The sequence below is a fragment of the Ictidomys tridecemlineatus genome, chromosome 7 (assembly GCF_052094955.1).
Source record: "Ictidomys tridecemlineatus isolate mIctTri1 chromosome 7, mIctTri1.hap1, whole genome shotgun sequence".
In the NCBI taxonomy this organism is placed as follows: Eukaryota; Metazoa; Chordata; class Mammalia; order Rodentia; family Sciuridae; genus Ictidomys; species Ictidomys tridecemlineatus.
The window spans coordinates 25,829,137-25,850,684 of NC_135483.1; the positions used below are offsets into that span (position 1 = coordinate 25,829,137).

The window sequence follows — 21,548 nt, forward strand, 5'->3', positions numbered from 1 at the left end:
GACTGGAGATGTCTGGGTTTGTCTTTGTGTGCTCTATTTTGTACCATTGGTATACGTTTATGAGGAAAAGATAATGCCATTTATTATGCAATGCAGTTTACTATAGTTCTGTAGTATAATTTAAAATCAGGTATTATGATGCCTCTAGCATTCAGTTTTTGGCTTAGAATTGCTTTAGCTATTCTGGGTCTTCTATTCTTCCAAATGAATTTTAAAACTGTTTTTTTCTAGTTTGGTAAAGAATATCATTTTGATGGGTATTGCGTTGAATCTGTATATTGCTTTTGATAGTATGGTCATTTTAAGCAACATTAATTCTGCCTAACCATGAATATGGGAGGTCTTTCCATCCTCTGGGGTCCTCTTCAATTGATTTCTTCAATGTTGTATAGTTGTCTTCATTATGTAGGTCTTTCACCTCCTTGGTTAGCTTTATTCCTAGTATTTTATTGTTTTACTTTGTTGAGTTTATTGTAAATGGAATTGTTTTTCTGCTTTATTTTTCGCAAATTTATTTTTGGTTTACAGGAAAACCATTGATTTTTTTTAAATGCTGATATTGTAACCTGCTACTTTGTTGAATTTGTTTACTAGCTATAGCAAACTTTTGGTGGAGGTTTTTGCCTCTCCTAGGTGTAGGAAAATTTTACAATATAAATTCATAATTGTTCTATTTTATTTTTAGTTAATCTTGGTTATGTCTTACTCTGCCTAGTTTGTGAAAAAATTATCATAGGTAAATGCTTATAGGAAAAACATATTTATAGGACTTTCTATTATATATGGTTTCAGGCTTCTACTAAGGGGATGTTAGGTTGTATCGCCCATTGATAAGTGGGGACTACTATAATATGATTCAGTAATTTATATTCTTCATTGTTTTGTATTAGTAACTTATGTTACTAATACAGAACATAATGATGACTCATTATTTTCAAGAACTGTATATAAAAGGTCTGTAATATCTTTTAGGTCATCTTTTAAGCTTATGTTATTTTTACAATAAATGTTATATTTGGGAACAGTATATTTAACTCTGCAAAATCTTAACCTTAAAGAGATTGCTGCAAATGAGGACAGATTTTGTTTAATATATAAATCACAATTACTTTTTAAGATGTGACCCCTTTCTCACACAATCTAAAGACCTGATTTCCTTTCAAATTTTAATATAGAACACTGTCCTCAAAGGGTTTCATTGTTTGATGTCCTCAGAACTTCATGGTTCAGTCCTAAGAACTTCCCCTTTCCCTCCCCTCTTCCCTCCCCCATTGCCTTTCATTGTTTGATGTTCAGAGAACAGAAGAGGTATGGACACATACACTGAATGATGTGTGTGTAAATGCGTGTGTGTGTGTGTGTGTGTGTGTGTAAAATGTATTAGTGGTGTTAAAAATCCAAACTGATGAAGCTGTTTGAGGAAGAGGGTTTATGAGGAAAAGATAATGCCATCTATTATTATTTAAATAATTTTATGACTAAAAAAGTGACTGAAAGGTTAAAATTGCTCACTTTTTTGTTTATTTGCATACCAATTGATAAGGTATTGTATTTTATTTTCTTCAATACCTTACCTTCCTTCTCTTTCAAAGAATCAAGAGCAGAGCTTTCCTTAAAGTTGCCATTGTAAGGAGTAAATGAACATACCCTAAGGACACTGAGGCATCCTAGCAAAAAGGTTTATGAGTTAATGTAGTAGGATTTGACCTGGGTGATGTGGTTTTGAGCAAATGTTTAAAAAAGCATACCTTTTCTTCTGTCAGAGTGTTTGAGCATTTTTATGATTAGCCATCTTAATATTTTTTTTCTATAAGGTGAAAGGAGTGGAATAAATTATATAATGGGTGTGGAAGCAATATTTACTCATATTAGCTGACATGGAAAGATCCTAGTCATTTTGTGGTCTGAACAGTGTTCTAGTTTTTAAGTTATGATTACAGAAATGTCTCATTTTTAACTTCTTCCAACAGTCATAGGGTTACCTTATCTGATTTTAGTTTTTAGTGCAATTATTTATCTTTAATAGAAGACCATGGTCAATGAGTCAGAGCCAAGTCAACTCTAAGCTGACAGGAAATACAAGATGCTGTTTTCTCTTTAAGATTCTGAAAACGTACACTAAAGTTATAATTAAAAATAATTCTAACATATTACTTTATAACAAAAGTCAACCAAGCTATGGTAATGAACAGAAAAAGGAAAATAGAGATTGACTAAGAACAAATAGTATCTGTTATCTACTAATGTCCAAGGTAACTCAACCTTATAGAGGAGAGTCCTGTCCTGATTACTTTTCAGTTCTAAAAGGTTCTGTACTAAGAGAAGATCCCTTTAATTAGTTATTTGTATATAATGCAACCAATTCATGCAATAGATATTGGAATTTTTCCATGATAATTCTAATGTTTACCAGTAGCTTTATTTTCTAATAGCTTCCATGATTCCTTCTCTAGGGAAATGCCAAAAGTGACTTCTTACTGGTCCACATCTCATAGTGGAGATTTTCTCCATATATTTTTAAGTCCAAGGATCATCATTGCTCTTGATTTGTAATATTTGTTCTTATATATTGAGAAAAGAAGCTGATTATAAATATTAATGATGCAAAGTGATATTTGTAAAGAATTTAAGCACTACTAAAATGTACCTCTGGTCATGTCAGTACACTAGCCAATTTTCTCCAAAATTAAAAAATATATATATTGCTTATAATTTTTCCCTTTTCCTTAGAAATTGGACAGAATTTATTCAAACAATCTAAACTTTGCTTTCAAGTGAAACAGCTTAAATTTATTTTAGATAACTTTTGAAATAATGCTGACAAAATTACATAATTGAACATCTAATTATGAATGTTTTTCTTCCCCAAATCACGATATTATCATACTTGAATCAATCTGGGTCACTACTGAAGTACACTGGGTCTTATACAGGACTCAAAGTTTACTAGGAATGTAAAATGTTATTTCTGTCTTCTATGAGAGATATTATATCCTTACTTGGCAGAAAGGTTATGTGCTTTTTTGGTTTAGAGAAAGAATGGCAATTTGCCAGTGTTCTGTTTTGTCTTTTTTAAAGCAGCTTTTAATAGCTCAGTTGAATAGAAATAGATAAATGCAGCATTCTTTTCTGGAATTGGGTTGGATGTTTCATTGCAAAGAAAATAGGGAATTAAAAATAACTCAAAAATATTGCCAGAATCAAATTCTAAAGCAATTTCAGGAAATTTGTTGGATTGGGAACCAGATATCTATGCATATGTGAGCACACAGGGCACTTACTCAAATAATAACCATCCTCAAAAGATACTGACACATAAAATGCAGTGTCCTCACGTTGTTGTTAAAGAGTAAATAGTGTTTTAAAACTAAATGTCAAATAAAATGATTCATTTATAAAGAACACAGATTTAAATCAAATGTGTATTTTAAAACTATAAACATATTTTATGTAGCTTTTCTATTACTGGTCATAACTGTGTAACTTTCTAAATAGAACAAAGCATGAAAAGCATAGACTAGATATATGCTCATAAAATTTAGATGACATAGTTTATACTATTTAATAATTTCAGTTCTGCCAGTAACAGGTTGTGTGTCCTTCTCCACTATGACTTCTCTACATCACCTTCTCCCTCTCACCCATCCCTAAACAAAAAATATTAGAATACACAATTTTTAGATAACTTCCAGTTCAAGCAGTCTATGGGTTGTGACCCATACAACATTGGGTATATTTGTACCAGACCTGTTTATATTCTTTCAAAGTAACCAAGGCATTTATTTTATACAGGATAAGACATTGTCCTAATTAGTTATTAATTTGTATTTTTTGAGCATGGTATCTAGAGCATTCTCTTCATAGTTTTAAAATCACAAAACATTAATTTGTTACATGTAACTATAAAATATGTTGCTAAGTTCATGGGTTTATATTATAGTATAGGGTGTATCAGTAGAAAACAATGATCTTGGTAAATTAAAAACATATCTAATTTAGACTAGGAACAAAAACAAATAATGTGATATATTCTAGAAAGTGAGATGGGTGCTTTGAATAGCATTATGTTTGTGAGGAAGGTCACATCAGAGTGAACTTTTATGTGTAGGGGCACAAGAATCCTCACAGCAGTCATATTGCTCTCAATATTTGCCAAAAAGGGAAGGTACTATCCCTTTGAAATGATGGGTGTCTGGCCTTATTCTAAGCGTCATTGTGAAATTTAGTATTGCTTCTTACATCACGGGTATATTTACACATATCTTGACATGGCTAATTTTAGTGATTAATGAGTAAATCATGTAAAGTGCCTTAGAGTGTTCTTTGTGAACAGTGGATTCCACATGAATACTGTCTTGATTTTTTTCTTCAGTTTATTGGTATGTAGGAAGGTTACATCAGAAAGACACAGAACATAAGCAATACACAGTAGACAAATTTAACAATATAGGTGTATTAGTTTCCTAGTGCTGCTAGAACAAAGAACCACAAACTGGGTAACCTAAACCAACAGAAATGTTTTCCCAATTTTGAAGGTTAGATGTCTGAAATCAGTATGTGACCGTTCCACCCTTCATGAAAGCCTGATCTGTGGATGCTTCCTTGTGTCCTCCCAGCTTCTGGTGGTAGGCAGCAACTTTCGGCATTCCTTAGCTTATATAAGAGTCACTACAACCTCTGTACTATCATCACATGGCCAGTTCCCCTGTGTATCTGTCTCTGTGTTTCTTCTTTTTAAAGTAAGGATACCACCCATATTGGATTAAGAATCTATCCTAATTCAATATGAATTCAATTTACTTAATTACATCACCAATAAAACCCTATTTCTCTAATGACAACCCTTCTGTGTAGAGTGTTTATCTGTAAATTAACATCCCTGTACAGAGTTCTTTTTATAAACAGGTTGAAGTACTGGAAGAAGAGTGTCAGATAACAATTTACAGAAGGAAACTGAAGCAGATTTTCCTTGATTCATCACTCATTGTCTATATTTCGAAAAAAATAAAATTCTGTTCTCATTATTCTAGAAGTTTATTAGCCAATTAACCTTTTATAAATGGTCTTTTATTCCGTGATGATGAATCAATTATTTGTCCTTTTGCTCAGGTTTTTGTTCCAGTTTCTTTTTTTATCTGAAATACTCTATGCCCATGATTACCCTTTAGAACTGGAGAAATCTAATTGTTCAAAGTTTGTCTCATTTTCTTTTTTGAAAATTTATTTATTTATTTATTCTAATTAGGTATATATAACAGCTGAATGAATTTTGATTCATTGTACACAATTGCAGCACAACTTTTCATTTCTCTGGTTGTACACGATGTAATGTTGCATCATATGTGCAGTCTTACATGTACCTAGGATAATGATGTCCATCTCATTCCACCATTTTTCCTGTCCCATGCCCCTTCTCCTGCCCTTCCTCTTCTTTGCCCCATAAAAATTCCTCCATGTTTCTCACCCTTACCCCCATTATAGATCAGCACCTACTTATCAAAGAAAACATTTGGCCTTTGATTTTTGAGATTGGCTTACTTTGTTTAGCATAATATTCTCCAATTCCATCCATTTACCTGCAAAAACCATAATTTTATTCTTTTTTAATGCTGAGTCGTATTCCATTGTGTATATATACCACAGTTTTTTTATCCATTCATCTATTGAAAGGCATTTAATTTGGTTCCACAGTTTAGCTATTGTGAATTGTGCTGCTATAAACATTGATGTGGCTGTGATACTATAATATATGGTTTTTAAGTCCTTTGGGTATAGACTGAGGAGTAGGATAGTTGAATCAAATGGTGGGTCCATTCCAAGTTTTTCAGGGAATCTCCATACTGCTTTACATAGTGGTTGCACCAATTTGCAGTCCCACTAGCAATGTATGAGTGTGCCTTTTCCTCCACATCCTTGCCAACAATTAAAATTGTTTGTAGTTTGTATTCTTGATTGTTGAATAATTTTTCATATATTTGTTGATCAAATGTATACCTTCTTTTGATAAGTTTCTATTTAGCTCCTTAGCCCATTTATTGACTGGATTGTTTGCTATTTTTTTGTTAAGTTTTTTTGATTTCTTTATATATCTTGGAGATTAATGCATCCTGATGTGTGTGTGGCAAAAATTTGCTCCCAAAATGTAGGCTCTCCCTTTACCTCATTGATTGTTACTGTTGTTGAGAAAAAGCTTCTTAGTTTGAATCCAACCCATTTATGGATTCTTGATTGTATTTCTTGAGTTTTAGGAGTCATGTTAAGGAGGTCAGGGCTTAATTCGACATGATGAAAATTTGGGCCTACTTTTTCCTCTATTAGGTGCATTTTCTCTGGTCTCATTCCTAGGTCCTTGATCCACTTTGAGTTGAGTTTTGTGCATGGTGAGAGATAGAGGTTTAGTTTCATTTTGCTGCATATGAGTTTTCAATCTTCCTAGCACCATTTGTTGAAGAGGCCTCTTTTTTCTAGCCTTTGTGTAGTATGAGATAACTTTATTTATGTGGGTTTGTCTCTGTGTCTTCTATTCTGTACCATTTGTCTATTTGCCTTTTTTGGTGCCAGTACCACGCTGTTTTTGTTACTATAGCTTTTTAATATAATTTAAGGTCTGATATTGTGATGCCTCCTGCTTCACTCTTCTTGCTAAGAATTTTTTTTAGCTGTTCTGGGCCTCTTATTTTTTCCAAATGAATTTCATGATGGCTTTTTCTATTTGTATAAGGAATAACATTGGAATTTTAATTGGAATTGCATTAAATCTGTATAGAACTTTCGGTATTATGGCCATTTTGACAATACAGCACCCTTTCATGTTAAAAACTAGAAAAATTAGGGATAGTAGGAACATACCTCAACATTGTAAAAGCTATCTATGCTAAACCCAAGGTCAATATTATTCTAATTGGAGAAAAATTGGAAGCATTTCCTCTAAAAACTGGAACAAGACAGGGATGCTCTCTTTTGCCACTTATATTCAATATAGTCCTTGAAAATCTAGCTAGAGCAATTAGACAAAGGAAGGAAATTAAAAGGATACAGATAGGAAAAGAAGAGCTCAAAATATCATTATTTGCTGACAACATGATTCTGTACTTAGAGGATCCATAAAACTCCCAGAAGACTTCTAGCATTAATAAATGAATTCAGCAAAGTGGCAGAATATAAAATCAATACCCATAATTCAAATGCATTTCTATAAATCAGTGATGAATCCTCTGAAAGAGAAATTAGGAAAGCTACCCCATTTGCATTAGCCTCAAAAAAAAAATAATTGGGAATCAATTTTACAAAAGAGGTGAAAGTCCTCTACAATGAAAACTACAGAACATTAAAGAAAGAAATTAGAAGATATTAGAAGACGAAAAGATCTCCCATGCCCTCAGATAGGAAAAATTAATATTGTCAAATGGTTATTTTTTTGTAGGTGTTTTTCTTAACTTTTCTAGTTGATGCACCTCAATACTCCTAATAATACTCTTGCAATAGGAGTAATGTCAAAGATATGGACTTTGAAGTTAGAGGAGATAGACTTGAGTCTGACTAGTCCGTGTACTAACTGTGTGATCTTGTCTGTGTTACTGTGTCCAGTAGGTCATATTCTCTTCATCTGCACATTGAGGTACAAAAACAACTTCTAAGTTTCAGCAATGAAATTTAACAAATTTCTCATTTGTCTCATGTTGTAATAGAGCAAAACATATTTCTTAAATTAAAAAGGCTTAGTACATTTTTAATAGACTCTTACAGAAACCAGGCTTTAATTAAGCAAAAAAAAAATATGTTATTGATTTTAGTTATCATTTGGGGATGAAAAGCATGATGTTTATATCCATAGAGATTCTTTCTTGTGACCTTTAAATTATGACAATTCTAATTAATTTGGATGACCAGTTCAAGTGATAAAGACTATCAGAAACAAGATATTCAACAAAAGGTACCCCATAAATATTCTAATACAGCAAAATGAATAAGGCTCTGGAGTCAGGATATCAAGGTTCAAACCCTAGCTATGCAACATTATAGCTGTACGATTTGGGACAAATTCTTACCTCTCTTTAATAGTTTTTTATAAGGTGAAGAAAGTTATAGAAATGGTTATATAAATTAAATAATGAAATAACTTTTATGAAGATCATTTTGGTACATATACATACATACATACATACATACATATATATAATTTTTTTTGGCGGGTGTATACTTGGAATTGAACTCAGGGGCACTCAAACACTGAGCCACATCCTCAACCCTATTTTGTATTTCATTTAGAGAAATGGTCTCACTGAGTTACTTAGCACCTCGCTTTTGCTAAGTTGGCTTTGAACTTGTGATCCTCTGTCTTAGGCTCCTGAGCCACTGGAATTACAGGCATACACCATGGTGCCCAGACAAATGGGTTAATATAAATAAGATGTTTACAACATTCTTTGGCATAAAGTGAACACTGAATGCTTGTTTTCAATTATTACTGCATGCCAGTACAGAGCATTCTGTGAGGAAACTTAGAGAAGATAGACATTGAGCAGGGAAACTAATGTGAGTATATATTTCCAAATTGTGATGTCAAGAAGGAATAAAACAAAATGTTATGAACCACATAATGAAAAGGACTGACTGAGGGTAAGAAATAAGGAGTAAAAAGCAAGCTCTCCTTGAGGAAAATATTTGAATATCTCAGAAATGGGTTGTTTTCTCTCAGTGTTGTAGTTATTTTTAAAAATAAAGAAATAGTAAAAACTTGATAAATTCTACCACATTTTTATGCTCATAAAAACATTACATAATTTTCTTTTTTTCCCACATATGTGAGTGTATGTAGCTACTCAGATGAAGAATAAACACATTGTCTATTTTTATAGCCTATCAACTAAGAGTGTGCCAACCTCCACCACCCGTACCCAATGCTGAAATTTTGACTGAAGATGATGAATTTGAAATAGGTAAAGTTTGTTAAATTACTTTCAGAGAAAATGTCTTGTTAGCAGAGATATTTGCTTTAACAAAAAGAACAGTAGCAGCTTGGTTTTAGACCTTGATTTTTGAGGTGGTGAGAAATAGTTCATAATTCTTAAGAGGAGAGAATGGTCACAAGAGGAAATACTGGACAAGATGTAAAAATTCTCCTTTAAATGTACATTATTAGTAAACAGTGTTGGAATTGTGGCCATATAATCAATTGTATTTTGGTGCTTCTTCACAAACTGTTATTTTTCTGCCTTCTGACACTGCAGTCTTAAATTCTGTGAGTTCAGGCCTAAGCCTAAGTCCATAAAATGAAAATCTATTAGCTAGTAGAAATTTTGATACTGATTAAAAATGACTAAAAGAAAATTATACTGTGCTTTTAAAATCAAAATATCTATTCTTTTTTTTTCTATTGTCTTCTTGCTTATTTGAACTTCTTGTCCTCTCTCTTTTTTTTTTTTTTCCAATAGGTGATATTATCAGGTACCAATGTCTTCCAGGATTTACATTAGTTGGAAATGCAATTCTGACATGTAGATTAGGAGAGCGACTGCAGATGGATGGGGCACCTCCAGTTTGTCAAGGTAGTGATTTTTACATTTAATTATTTCCAAATATTGTTCTTTGTTCAGTAAGGGTAAAATTCTATTTTATATTAATGATGCATATTTAACTGCCAATAATATTATGAAGTATACAACTCATATATATGTGTAGATATATATGTATATATTTATTCCATTATTTCTCAGATTTAGGTTTAAATTACTTTTATTCTTTGTATTACTTTAAAGATATAATTTTTTAAGTTTAGCCTATCAGCCAAGTCTGTTCAACTTATTTAAATTAGTTTTGCTATAAGGGATGGAAATGAAGGTAAGATCCAAAGGAAATTACTTTAAATAAAGCCTCTAATGTTGATTGCTTTTGTTTGGAGAAAAATTTATTTTAACCACTAGATTAAATTTTATTGACCATCTATTAAGTAGGAAGAGCTGAGGAAAAAAAAAAACTACCTATAAACCAACCACAAGTTTTAAGTGGTCCTTGTTATGAAGCCATCACAGAATAAAGATATGGCAATCCAATACCATGTTTAGGAATTAACCAGGAGGATATAGAATCATAATCTTTATTTGTGATTCAGGGAAAGCTTGACAGAGGCATTGTTTCCCAAGTTCTAAATCATCAATGAAATTTATTCTGGTGGAACAAACCTAGAGAAAGGATGATCTAAATGGCTGATATACACATAAAAATACAGGTGGGAGAGGATCATGGATTTCAAGAAATTAATACACTTTGTTACAAGGCCAAGTGAATGATAGACCTTGAATGATATATAGAATCAAGATATTCAGTAATCATTTATTGATGATTTAACAGTGCCTAACATACAGAAACCAATAATAAATGTTGGCTAATTTTAATAAAACCAAATTTTATTGTTTTAGTATTTTCTAGATTTTCTTGAATTATTTTCTTCATTGGAGTTTATTTCTCAGGGTATGGAGATCTTTACTATGCAGTATCTTAAGTATTGCATAAACCTAAAACGAACATTCTGTTTATTGCTATAAACATGCTATAAATAGAAAATATAATTTGATTTTCTGCCTAATAGGAGTCTTTACATGAAGATTTGTTTACATGAAGGGTTTGTTTGTTTGTTTGTTTGTTTTAGAAGAGAGAATGTTTAATTTTGACTCATGGTTTCAGAGATTCAGTCCAAGGTGGGCTGGATCCACTGCTCTGTGCATGGTGCAGGCATAATGATGGAAGGGCGTGGCAAAGTAGTGCTGCTCCATTTATTGCTGTCCAGGAAGCAAAGAGAGATGATGCATTTTCACAGGAAGCTTTTAAAGTAGCAAAAAGAAAGATAGGTTTAAGAAGTATAAACTAGATTCAGTATTAGAACTTCTCATGATCTTAGTGATAACAGGACATCTCAAAGTTGGTTTGATATTCTGAAGTCTATAAGTTATCATTGTGCATATGTGGATGTCATTCATTCAACTTTCTCCTTCATGCAAGACTACTCTCTAGCCATTTATGATTGAGATATTTAGATATGCATATGTAGATGATAGTTTCTGCATTTTAGGAGACAATATGTGTGAAGATAACTTGGGCAGACATGAGGGCATGAACAAAGTACATAAGAGGACTTTTTTTCCTGACCTCAATATATAAACTGCTTTGTGAATTCTTAAAACCAAAAACTTTCTGTTTTTATGTCTGGATGTTAATCTGATAAACTTTAAAATTTTTAAATAAAAAAAAATACAGATAACCTAGCTATTTCACAGCTCCTCATCTCTCTGATCTCTTAATGTCTTATTTCCAAAATAAGAATTTCCTATAGATTAGCAGTTACTCCTCTTATTATTCTGTGTGCTGTGGCTAATAATAAAAAAGGGCAATTAAATTTATGTATCATAATAATACTTCAGATACGAAATGAAAATTATTAAGTCATCCCTTAGGATAAGTCTATGCAATTTCTCTCTTAATTAATTGATCAAACACTTAATAAAAAACATAAAAGTGACTTACATTTTTGTTTTATTGAGTTAAGTCACAAGATTGCTAAAAGTCATTTGTTTAGAATCTGCTAGAAAATTCTACATTGTTTTTAATCTATTTTAAATTATTTTACTTTTTTCACTGTTCCTAAAAGAGGCAATATTATTTTTATTTTTCAACTCAATCCTCTTTAGTTTCTTTATTCCACTTAACATATGGAAAACAAGGCTAAATATGATACCTTTCAAAGAGTTTGTAATAAACAAAATCTAATCATTGTATTTGGTGGACAAAAATACTGGACCCAGCTACATCTGTGCAAATGTGGGCACTTTAAACTTTCTAAGCTTTGTTTTTACTCTTTGCACCATGGGAAAAGAAATTGGTAATAACTTAAAAGTTATGACAGTGGATGTAATGTATAATCGGTGCTTAACTTATAGTTAAAAGCAATAAATATTTACTCTTTTACTTGGTAGCCATCAGGCTACCTACAATTTATTGGATAGTTTGCAAAGGGTAAATTTGTGTACTTACTCCAAAACACATTGGATCACACTACCTATATGAATATTTCACAACTACATTTTCAATAAAGATCTTGGTTTTAACTTAAATAGTCCATTGTATTTCTAACTGTTAAGTCTATCTTTTACCTATTTTTCATTTTGTGAAAATCAAAAGTTTGGGTTCTCATTTTAGGCTGACAATGATCACATACCATTATTCAATTATTATTTTTTAAATATCAAAATCATATTCAAGCAATAGAATTTTAGACTTAAGGAAAAGAAACTGAAGTAAAAGTAGAAAGGAAATAAACAGCTGGGTGGTGGTACATGCCTATAATTCCAGTGGCTTGGGAGGCTTAGGCAAGAGGATCTTGAGTTCAAAGTCAGCCTCAGCAACCACAAGGCACTAAGCAACTCAGTGATACCCTGTCTCTAAATATAAAATACAAAATAGGGCTGGGAATGTGGCTAGATGGTTTAAATCCCCGGTACCAAAAAAAAAAAAAAAAAAAAAAAAAAAAAACCAAAGTAAATAAAATAAACAATAACAACTATACTTACTCTATTGAGAGTTTTTAACAATCTGCAAATTAGATCTGGGGCCAGTTTTCTCTTCAAGATTTCCAAGTTATTTTTCTCTTCAAGTTATTAACATGTTCAAGGAGTAATCACATATTTCTATAATTCATTATTTGCTAATATTGTTCATTTGTGTATTTCTTGGAAACTTTATAACTCAAAACATTAAATTTTTCTTACACCTTAAAAACTCTGAATATATAATTTCAATTTATTCCTTCACCTTACCTACATTTTAACAACTACAGTAGGTTTTTCCAAGTCTAACTCTTCTGAAAAAACATTGAAAAACAGAGTATTCTTAAGATCATATTCTAATGACTTGAAGATGCAATGAAATCTAACCCCAGGAAATGGAAGTTCTTGTACAGTAATTGAATAAAGAATTGGTAGGATATATTTTCAATTTGTTGAATCCTCTAAAGTTATCTAGTTTACCCATTTCTTCAGTTGGTTCAGTGTCATTAGTAAGAATACTCAAAATATCACCCTGGCTAAGTTTAGAAACTCTTTAGCATTGTTAGTCACAGGACATTTGCTATAGTCACTTCCTCTGTTCTTAGAAATAGGAAGTTCTTCCTTAAATTGAACTAAATCCTGATTAGTATGTATAGGTTTATTTCTACAAAAAAAAGTTCAGAATAATATAGGTCATACTGAGCAATTATACAATAGACAACCTCAAATTATTTTTAGAAAGGATAAAATGACATCTTAATTAATAGAACCTTGATCATCTTTATTATACTCTTATTCCAAGTCCAAATTTAAGATATTTTTATTATTTGGTCTAACATTCAAATGCTGTTCATGTCACAAGTAAAGTTTACTGTACTCTGGAAACTGTTAGAACATAATTATGTTATTTCATCAAAATGTAACAAAATTTATATACTTCTATATTTATTTATTTGTTCATTCTGATATTAAAACAGAAGGTTTATGAAATAAGAAGTTCTTGTGCATTAGCCTATGTTTAAGGCCTGGATATAGCAAAAAGAACTGAAAGGTAACTAATGACCTAAATTAGTGTTTAAACCTCATGGTGTAAGCACTTCCCAGAGATCAGAAATGGCTTTGCCTGAAATGAACACTGGGAGACGGCAGTTTCCCCTTTGGCTCTAACAATCAAATAAAGTAAAAGTTTAAGAAGAGGGAAAAAAATACTGTAAAGAAGAGTAAAAAATGAGACAGTAAAAGTGTAAGAAAATGAAGGAAGGGGCAAAACATACATAAGAGAGGCATAGATGGGAGAATATAAAAACATGAAGTCCACAAACAATGAAAAAAAAATAGAAGGAAATGAATATCTTATCTCTTAGTTATCTATAATTTGTTGTTTGTGAAAATAGTACATTTTCTATGTAATAAAAAAAGAAATTAATGGTATTTTTAGGTCATTCTTCCATAATTTAAATTATAAGCTTAATGTGTTTTCTTACACATAATTTAAGGTATCATTTTTATAATTACTGCACATGAAAATGGAGTACTCAGTATTCGATGCAGTTTTTCACTTAGATTCTAAAAGGTTTGCATTATTTAATGACATTTTCCTTTGACAGTGCTTTGCCCTGCCAATGAATTACGACTAGATTCTACGGGAGTCATATTGAGTCCTGGATACCCTGATAGTTACCCAAATCTTCAAATGTGTGCATGGAGCATTTCAGTGGAAAAAGGCTATAATATCAGCATGTTTGTTGAATTCTTCCAGACAGAAAAGGAATTTGATGTTCTTCAGGTGTATGATGGTAACCATGGGTTATATTTACTGTGCATTCATAAATTTAGTTAATATGGTCTAATTTTACATTCAGATCTTTAGGATGGACAACTACCTATGTGACGTTTACCTAAAATATACTTTTGGAAGTATCAACATTAAAATAATTCTATAGCATATAAAAATTGAAGTTAGGTTAAATATTCTTCTATACACTATAGTTGCTTTAACCATAGAATTAAAATGTTTAAAATAAAATGTTTTGTGTTGTTTTTACTTATGCTGATGAGGTAGATTGGCTGTGAAACAGTTTAATACTATTTTAAAATATAAAGTACTAAAGATAAAATGAGAATATAGTTATTTAGTTATATCTAAATTATATTGTTTTCTTTCTGAAGGACCAAATATTCAAAGTCCAGTTCTTATTTCTCTCAGTGGGGATTATTCTTCTTCTTTTAATATAACAAGCAATGGTCATGAAGTATTTCTTCAGTGGTCAGCAGACCATGGCAATAACAAAAAAGGCTTCCGGATACGATACATAGGTATGTGATACTTATACTCAGTATGCATCTCATTGGCATCTTCACTGTGATTATAGCTGAAGAGCATAGACACGATTGAATAAGAAGTATTAAAATCGCAACTCCTATATTGCTGTTTTCTAAACAATTTGGGTAACCTATCTGTACTTCAATTTTTATGTTATAATGATAATAATTCTATATCCTTCATGATTTTCTAAAAGATGAAATGCATAGTTTAATTTGCTGTAAATTTAACTGAAATACCTTGAATATTATAAGAGTGAGTGGTGAAGATATCATTGGAAAGCATTTAAGTTTTTTAAAAAATCACTAGTGCTTTCTATATTTAGACACCTTTGGGCTGAAAATTCCTTTTAGTATCAGAGTGCCAAGACTTTTTAAATATGCTTTCCTTTTATAAGGTCCATTTATTGAAAGCCAATAATTACATTGTTGTGTAAGTATACATAAATAGTCCTCTGTACACAAAGGTTGTTTGTCTTTATTTCCATCCTAAATCATGTCATAGGCCATAGTGTGGGCTCAATAGCAGAATACCTCAGAACCAACCAGCCATCTTTTTCTTTAGCATCCAGTGTCTTCCAAGTCATGAGTCATTGCTAATCAGTTCAACTAAAAATTGCAATTATAAATGTTTACAAACAACTCTGATATAATTCTGAAGCATAAATTTTAAATTTTAGTCCAATAACATATAGCCCCAGATTTCACTAATTTGTATAAATTTGCAAATATACATATAGTATATAAATAAAACAATCTCATCTAATTACTTTGATTTTAAAATTATGATGTGATAGTAAGATTTTCATTTAATGATTTTTCTTATAAATATTAGCAATAACATCACTGACTAATATGTTTACACATTTTATCCTGCAATAAATTTCTATTAAAGTCAAAGGAAAATTGATTAAAAATTGAAATATATACTTGAGTCATGCTTAAGATTATTCATTTTTGAATCAATGTTTCTACTATAAGAAATACATGAATGCCATTTTATTAAGGTTGTACCCAGACAGAGCATTTAAAAATTAGAACATTTAATTATATTTTAAATGATTATAACAATATAAAAGGAAGCTATTCAAATTAAACAATTATAAGCGTTAGATTATAGACTTTTCTTATGTTAATTTCATGATATAAATATAAAGAAAATACTACTCTTAGCTACTATGAATAGTTTGACATATTAAATTATGTATTTTTTCCTTTATAAATGACAGGTTATGACATATATATTCTAAGTCCAATCTGCTTCTCACTATTTACTCCCAAAGTTTCAGTTTTTTAAGATAAATATATTGAAGTTTCAAAGGGTAAATGGAACCTGTCAGGCTGAATAGTCTCAAAAGTATATTTATGAAAAAGCTATTTGACATTATCTTTTGACATTTCAGACTTCAGAAAAGGAAAAAAAGTTTTATTTTATTGGCAATTTTTATCACCAAATGTAAGCACTCTTGACAGAATGGACACTCTTTAATAGATTGGGGAAAAGGATTATGGAATAAGGGTGCCTCTTTTAGACATCAACTAAAATGAAATGCATGACCTACTGGGATATAGGTGTCTTGAGATAAATTCAAAGTGACATGTAAACAACATGCTCTAAAATATTGCTCTCAAAGCTACAGATTTAGGGCTTCAAATGACAGAAATAGTTTTCAAAATTCAATGAAATATTTGTAGGGCTCTTGAACCTGTATAGTATTAAGAAAATATATTTTAATATAAAAGACAGCTAGGTGACAATACAAATTAGAAGAAAGCCCAGAGATTGTTAGGTGTTCTAAAAGCTTTGTAGATAGACTATTTTCAAAAGAGGCTAGAAAATAATATGATGTTCACAAATACAATCCACTTAGATGACAATTGATCTACACTTAAGTACTAGTGTTCATTGTTTAGTTGTTCATAACTTTAGATAATAAATGATTTCTGATGCATTAATTAAGTCCTGACAGGTTTTTTATTTTTTCCCTTTTGAAAAGCTTTCTACTGCAGTACACCAGAATCCCCGCCTCATGGATACATTATCAGTCAGACAGGTGGACAGCTTAACAGTGTGGTCCGTTGGGCCTGTGATCGAGGATTCCGACTTGTTGGGAAAAGCAGTGCTGTGTGCCGAAAGTCTTCCTATGGGTATCATTCGTGGGATGCACCGGTCCCTGCCTGTCAAGGTGAAGTATAACATCTCCAAGAAGATAAAATATCAACAAAAGATTAAACTCATTTAACTTTTTCATTTGAATCACTAAAATTTCCCAAATATACATTTTTTTTTAAAAATATGTATTTTTTAGTTGTAGTTGGACACAATACCTTTATTTTACTTATTTATTTTTATGTGGTGCTGAGGATTGAACCCAGGGCTTCACACGTGCTAGGCATGCACTCTACCAATGAGCCCCAGCCCCAGCCCCCAAATATACATTTTCAGAATCACATTGTGGACTCCTCTCCTGAAAATGAAAGATGAAAATAGAATATAAGAGGAAGGAAACACATAGATAATTCTTCTTTGTCATGAAATTTATGTGTCTCTGCTTTTTCCCCTTATATATACATCTTTGAGATACATCTAGCATTCAAGTTACTTTGTTGTCAGAACATTATGGAAACAGAAAGGGTGGCTGGGTTAGTGAAGAGTCCCTAGAAAGATGATAGAGAATAAGAAAAGGGAAGTACCCTGCAGACTGATTTTGACTCAGAGGGTACACAGTTATGCTCTTAGAGAAACAAATTTAAAGGAGAAACACGTAACCAACTTTTTGGTTATTTTTTCTTCACTGCTTTTAACTAAGCAACTCAACAGGGATGTTTTTATTCTTGTTCGTGTTTTGTTAAAAACTAAGGAGCTCCCTGAGTATTGTATCTTGCTATAGAAGAAAACATGAGAAGCATGTTAATCAAAAATTATACATTTGAGAGCTTTTGATGAGCACTTGTTTTTAAAGCCATTTTTATTATAATTATTCACACACATTAATTGTCCAAAATAATGGATTTTGTGGCATTTTCATACATTGCATAAAACATACTTTGATCCTATGCACCCTCCTAATTATTCTCTCGCCCTTCTCCTTGTGGTAGGATTTAGTTTTAAAAAGTATTTGAGTACTTGAGTCTCTAGGTAGGTATAGTAAGTTCAATGTCAATTACTCAAGAAAAACTAACGTTGTTAGACTTTGAAATTTTTCAAGTATTTAATGTATCCTACTATTTTGTCAACATGAAAATTAATTTTATAGTTCATTTGTTTTACCTGTAATATAGCAGCATAAAGCAACTTTGAATTCATATGTTATAAAATGCAGAACAATTTTATTTAATTATTAATGGGTCTTAAGTATTATCTACTTTTTGGAGGGAATTTATATAAAATAAATAAAATATAAAATAGGCTAATAAAATTTTAAAATAAAAAAGAAAGTGTAAATTAACTGTGTAATAGATATTACCAGGCAACTGAAATGGTTTATTTTACTTATTAGATTGAAGTTTCTAACTTATGAAAAAATTGCTTTCATAGTCATATATAAATAAATGCTAAATGAAAGAACTATTGCTTCCTTCTTCTGTTGAGACATAAAACATCATACATTTGTTAGGTTTCTGAGAAACATTTCTTAGCAGGTTCTCAACATGGAATGTGCTGACTTCATGAAGAATAGATATATTTTAATAAGCTATCAAAATATAATAAATCATTAATATTATTGCTGTTTTTCTTTTCATAATTTTCAGAATACTAAATTACAAAAGATTAACTATGTAGCAGTAGAGGGTTTGTCATTCAACTCTGACAATTTTATATCTATTTCACTAAGGTTTTTATATTTAATTCACATATATTAGTGAAAATTAAATATCTGAACAACTGATTTTATAAGACAAGTAGACACAATTTTAAGTTGGATTAAGAGAAGGGCAAAAAGAAAATAGCATTTATAATAAACTACATCTTTTTTAATTTAAAATAAATCTACATCTATTTTTCTTTCTTTTGCTATGAGAAAAAAGTAGGTTATAAGTCTAGAACATGTAACCCATAAGACTAGACATATTTTTAGAAATCAGAAACTTTATGATTTTGTAAACATAATACAGTGCAGTACATATACCATTAAATGTTTACACTGATAATGATATATAAAATACAAATAATCTCACTTCAATTGGGGTTTTGTTGGCCATTATGTTCTTTGGAAGGTGCTAGTATTTTTTTTGGGGGGGGGAATGCAAATGGGTTACTTGAAGGGCAAAGAGTAAAAGAATCAGTCTCAAGAAACTTCTGTATAGTCTTTTGAATTTATAAGAAACAAAATATAAATATATGTAAAATAAACTATGAAAATATAAATTTGCATCATTATCAGATCATAGTTAAAGAAATTTTCATTTAAATCAAATGTATTATAGATAAAAATAAAGACAACTAAAATAATTAATGAAATTCAAGAGGATCCTAGATAAGTTTTGAGATAAGTCCTGGCCTTATATTTCTTTAACATGTTGAATATGCACAATACTCTGTGAATGGTCCTCAAGCATTTAACGTGTCTAATATATGTGATATTCTGTGGATGGTGCCCAAGCACATACATTTTGATTGTACCTAAGACAGTCAGTCAATCTGCAGAAATAAATTTGTTTTGTTCCTGATGAAGATATTGATGAGTATTGATTGCCACTCCTTTCCAAATTTTTCACAATTATTTATTAAGTTAAATTGACCAAACTGAATTTTGGTGGTCCAGCAATGATTTAGTACTAGATGTACTCTATATTTAACTAATTTATATTCTCATGTAATCTAATAATGCTGATAATAGTACTTATGATTAGGAACTAAGTAGAAACCAAGAAACAAATCATTAATGATATATAGATTTAACAATTTAAACACATTAAATAGGAGTTTGAAATAAATTATTTAAAATTATGGGCCAGAAAATTCAGAGGAATTTAAAAATTGTTTTTTACATGTTTTATAGTTTAACAGATTTAACTAATAACTTAAGCATGTTCTATGTTTTATGTATATATTTATTCTAGCAATTTCCTGTGGAATTCCTAAAGCTCCAACAAATGGAGGGATACTCACTACAGACTACTTGGTAGGAACTCGAGTTACCTATTTTTGTAATGACGGATATAGATTGTCATCCAAAGAACTTACCACTGCTGTGTGCCAATCAGATGGAACATGGAGCAATCATAATAAGACTCCCCGCTGTGTTGGTATGTGTTTTAAGGAAATTTTATCATTTATACATTGGCATCTTACATGATATAAAATTTTATGTACCTTTGAATTATTAAGACTGATTCCCTGAGTGAAGCACCATGTCTAAGAAGGAAATAAAAATTGATAAATAAAAGTACTATCTGGTACAATGAAGTACTGAAAGACCATATTTTTGGCAACTCCAGAATATTTAGGTCAAGGAATTAATGTGTCTTTTCATTTTATTTAATGAAGTTTCATTTATTTTATAAACAGTCATGCATTAATCAACATTTTTTCAATACAAAGATATTTGGAAGACTTTTTTCACTTTGCAACAATAAAATTATATTTTAATACTGTCAGGTCTTAGTTTCAAAAGGATAAATGAAACTTCTGACTTTTTTTTAGTATTATCAATGTTACATATATGTAGAATATTTCCCAATGCTTATTACTAGTTTAATGGATAATGAATATTATACAATAATAGAAATTAATTCTAATAAAGAAATTGGTAATAAAAGGAATGAAAAGTTTGTTTTAGATAACATCTTTGAATTTCTCTATATTTCAGTTACTTCCATCTAGTACTAACATTTTAACTTCACTGCGATTTCTTTTAAAATTTGTAATTGTAGCATAGGTGTCTTATAATGCTTCTACTCATTTTGAATAAGTTTTAAATAAGCCAAATTTTATATCACAAGTCTTGCAAACAACAATAACAACAACAAAAAAACGCCATTCTCACCAAACAAATTTTTTTCCTGAAAATATATTTTTTCCAAAATGTTTTAAAAAATAAAGTAGAGGTAAGTCAGTGAATGGGATTCTTGGTTGGTAGAATAATGTGTATAAAGGCTCTAAATTTTGAAATAGCAGTTTATGATCAGAGAACTGCCAACAGTACCATGCAGCTGGGGAAATGGAAATGATTACTGTGAAGAAGAAATAAAGAACAAATGCTGAAGACCTTGTGAGGCTCAATAGTGAACAAATTCAGACAGTGGAAATGTGAAGAATAGAATTGGCATAAGATATAGTTAGGTAGTGAAACAAACAAGATTTACTTATTAGCATTTGTATTCTTGTTTTCTGTATAGTTGTTACATGTCCAAGCATCAATTCCTTTACATTGGAACATGGAAGATGGAGAATTGTGAATGGATCACATTATGAGTACAAAACCAAAGTAGTTTTCAGTTGTGACCCTGGTTATCATGGACTAGGTCCTGCTTCTATTGAATGCCTTCCTAACGGTACATGGAGTTGGAGAAATGAGAGACCATATTGCCAAAGTAAGTGTACACTCCATTGAACTTATTTCAGAAGTTGTCTTTGGTGAATGGATTGCTTGAATCACTTTCTTTCCAAAAACACTAGAGCAATAACTTGATATTTTTATTGTTATTTTAAAATGAAATCTTGCTTTGTCCATTTTGTTGTTT

The 21,548-nt window shown here is 30.8% G+C and overlaps 1 protein-coding gene across 5 annotated transcripts in view; it reads left to right on the forward strand.

Moving 5' to 3' along the window:
- The window catches only part of Csmd3 (CUB and Sushi multiple domains 3), a 1,083,924-nt gene that overhangs the window by 996,862 nt on the left and 65,514 nt on the right, over positions 1 to 21,548 (forward strand). For all 5 annotated transcript variants that reach the window (XM_005316223.4, XM_078016771.1, XM_040293722.2 and 2 more), the window contains 7 exons: positions 8,859 to 8,939; positions 9,435 to 9,548; positions 14,147 to 14,335; positions 14,709 to 14,855; positions 16,859 to 17,047; positions 19,926 to 20,111; positions 21,204 to 21,398. In XM_005316223.4, the coding sequence (XP_005316280.1) occupies positions 8,859 to 8,939; positions 9,435 to 9,548; positions 14,147 to 14,335; positions 14,709 to 14,855; positions 16,859 to 17,047; positions 19,926 to 20,111; positions 21,204 to 21,398 (1,101 nt within the window). The remainder of the gene's footprint in view (positions 1 to 8,858; positions 8,940 to 9,434; positions 9,549 to 14,146; positions 14,336 to 14,708; positions 14,856 to 16,858; positions 17,048 to 19,925; positions 20,112 to 21,203; positions 21,399 to 21,548) is intronic.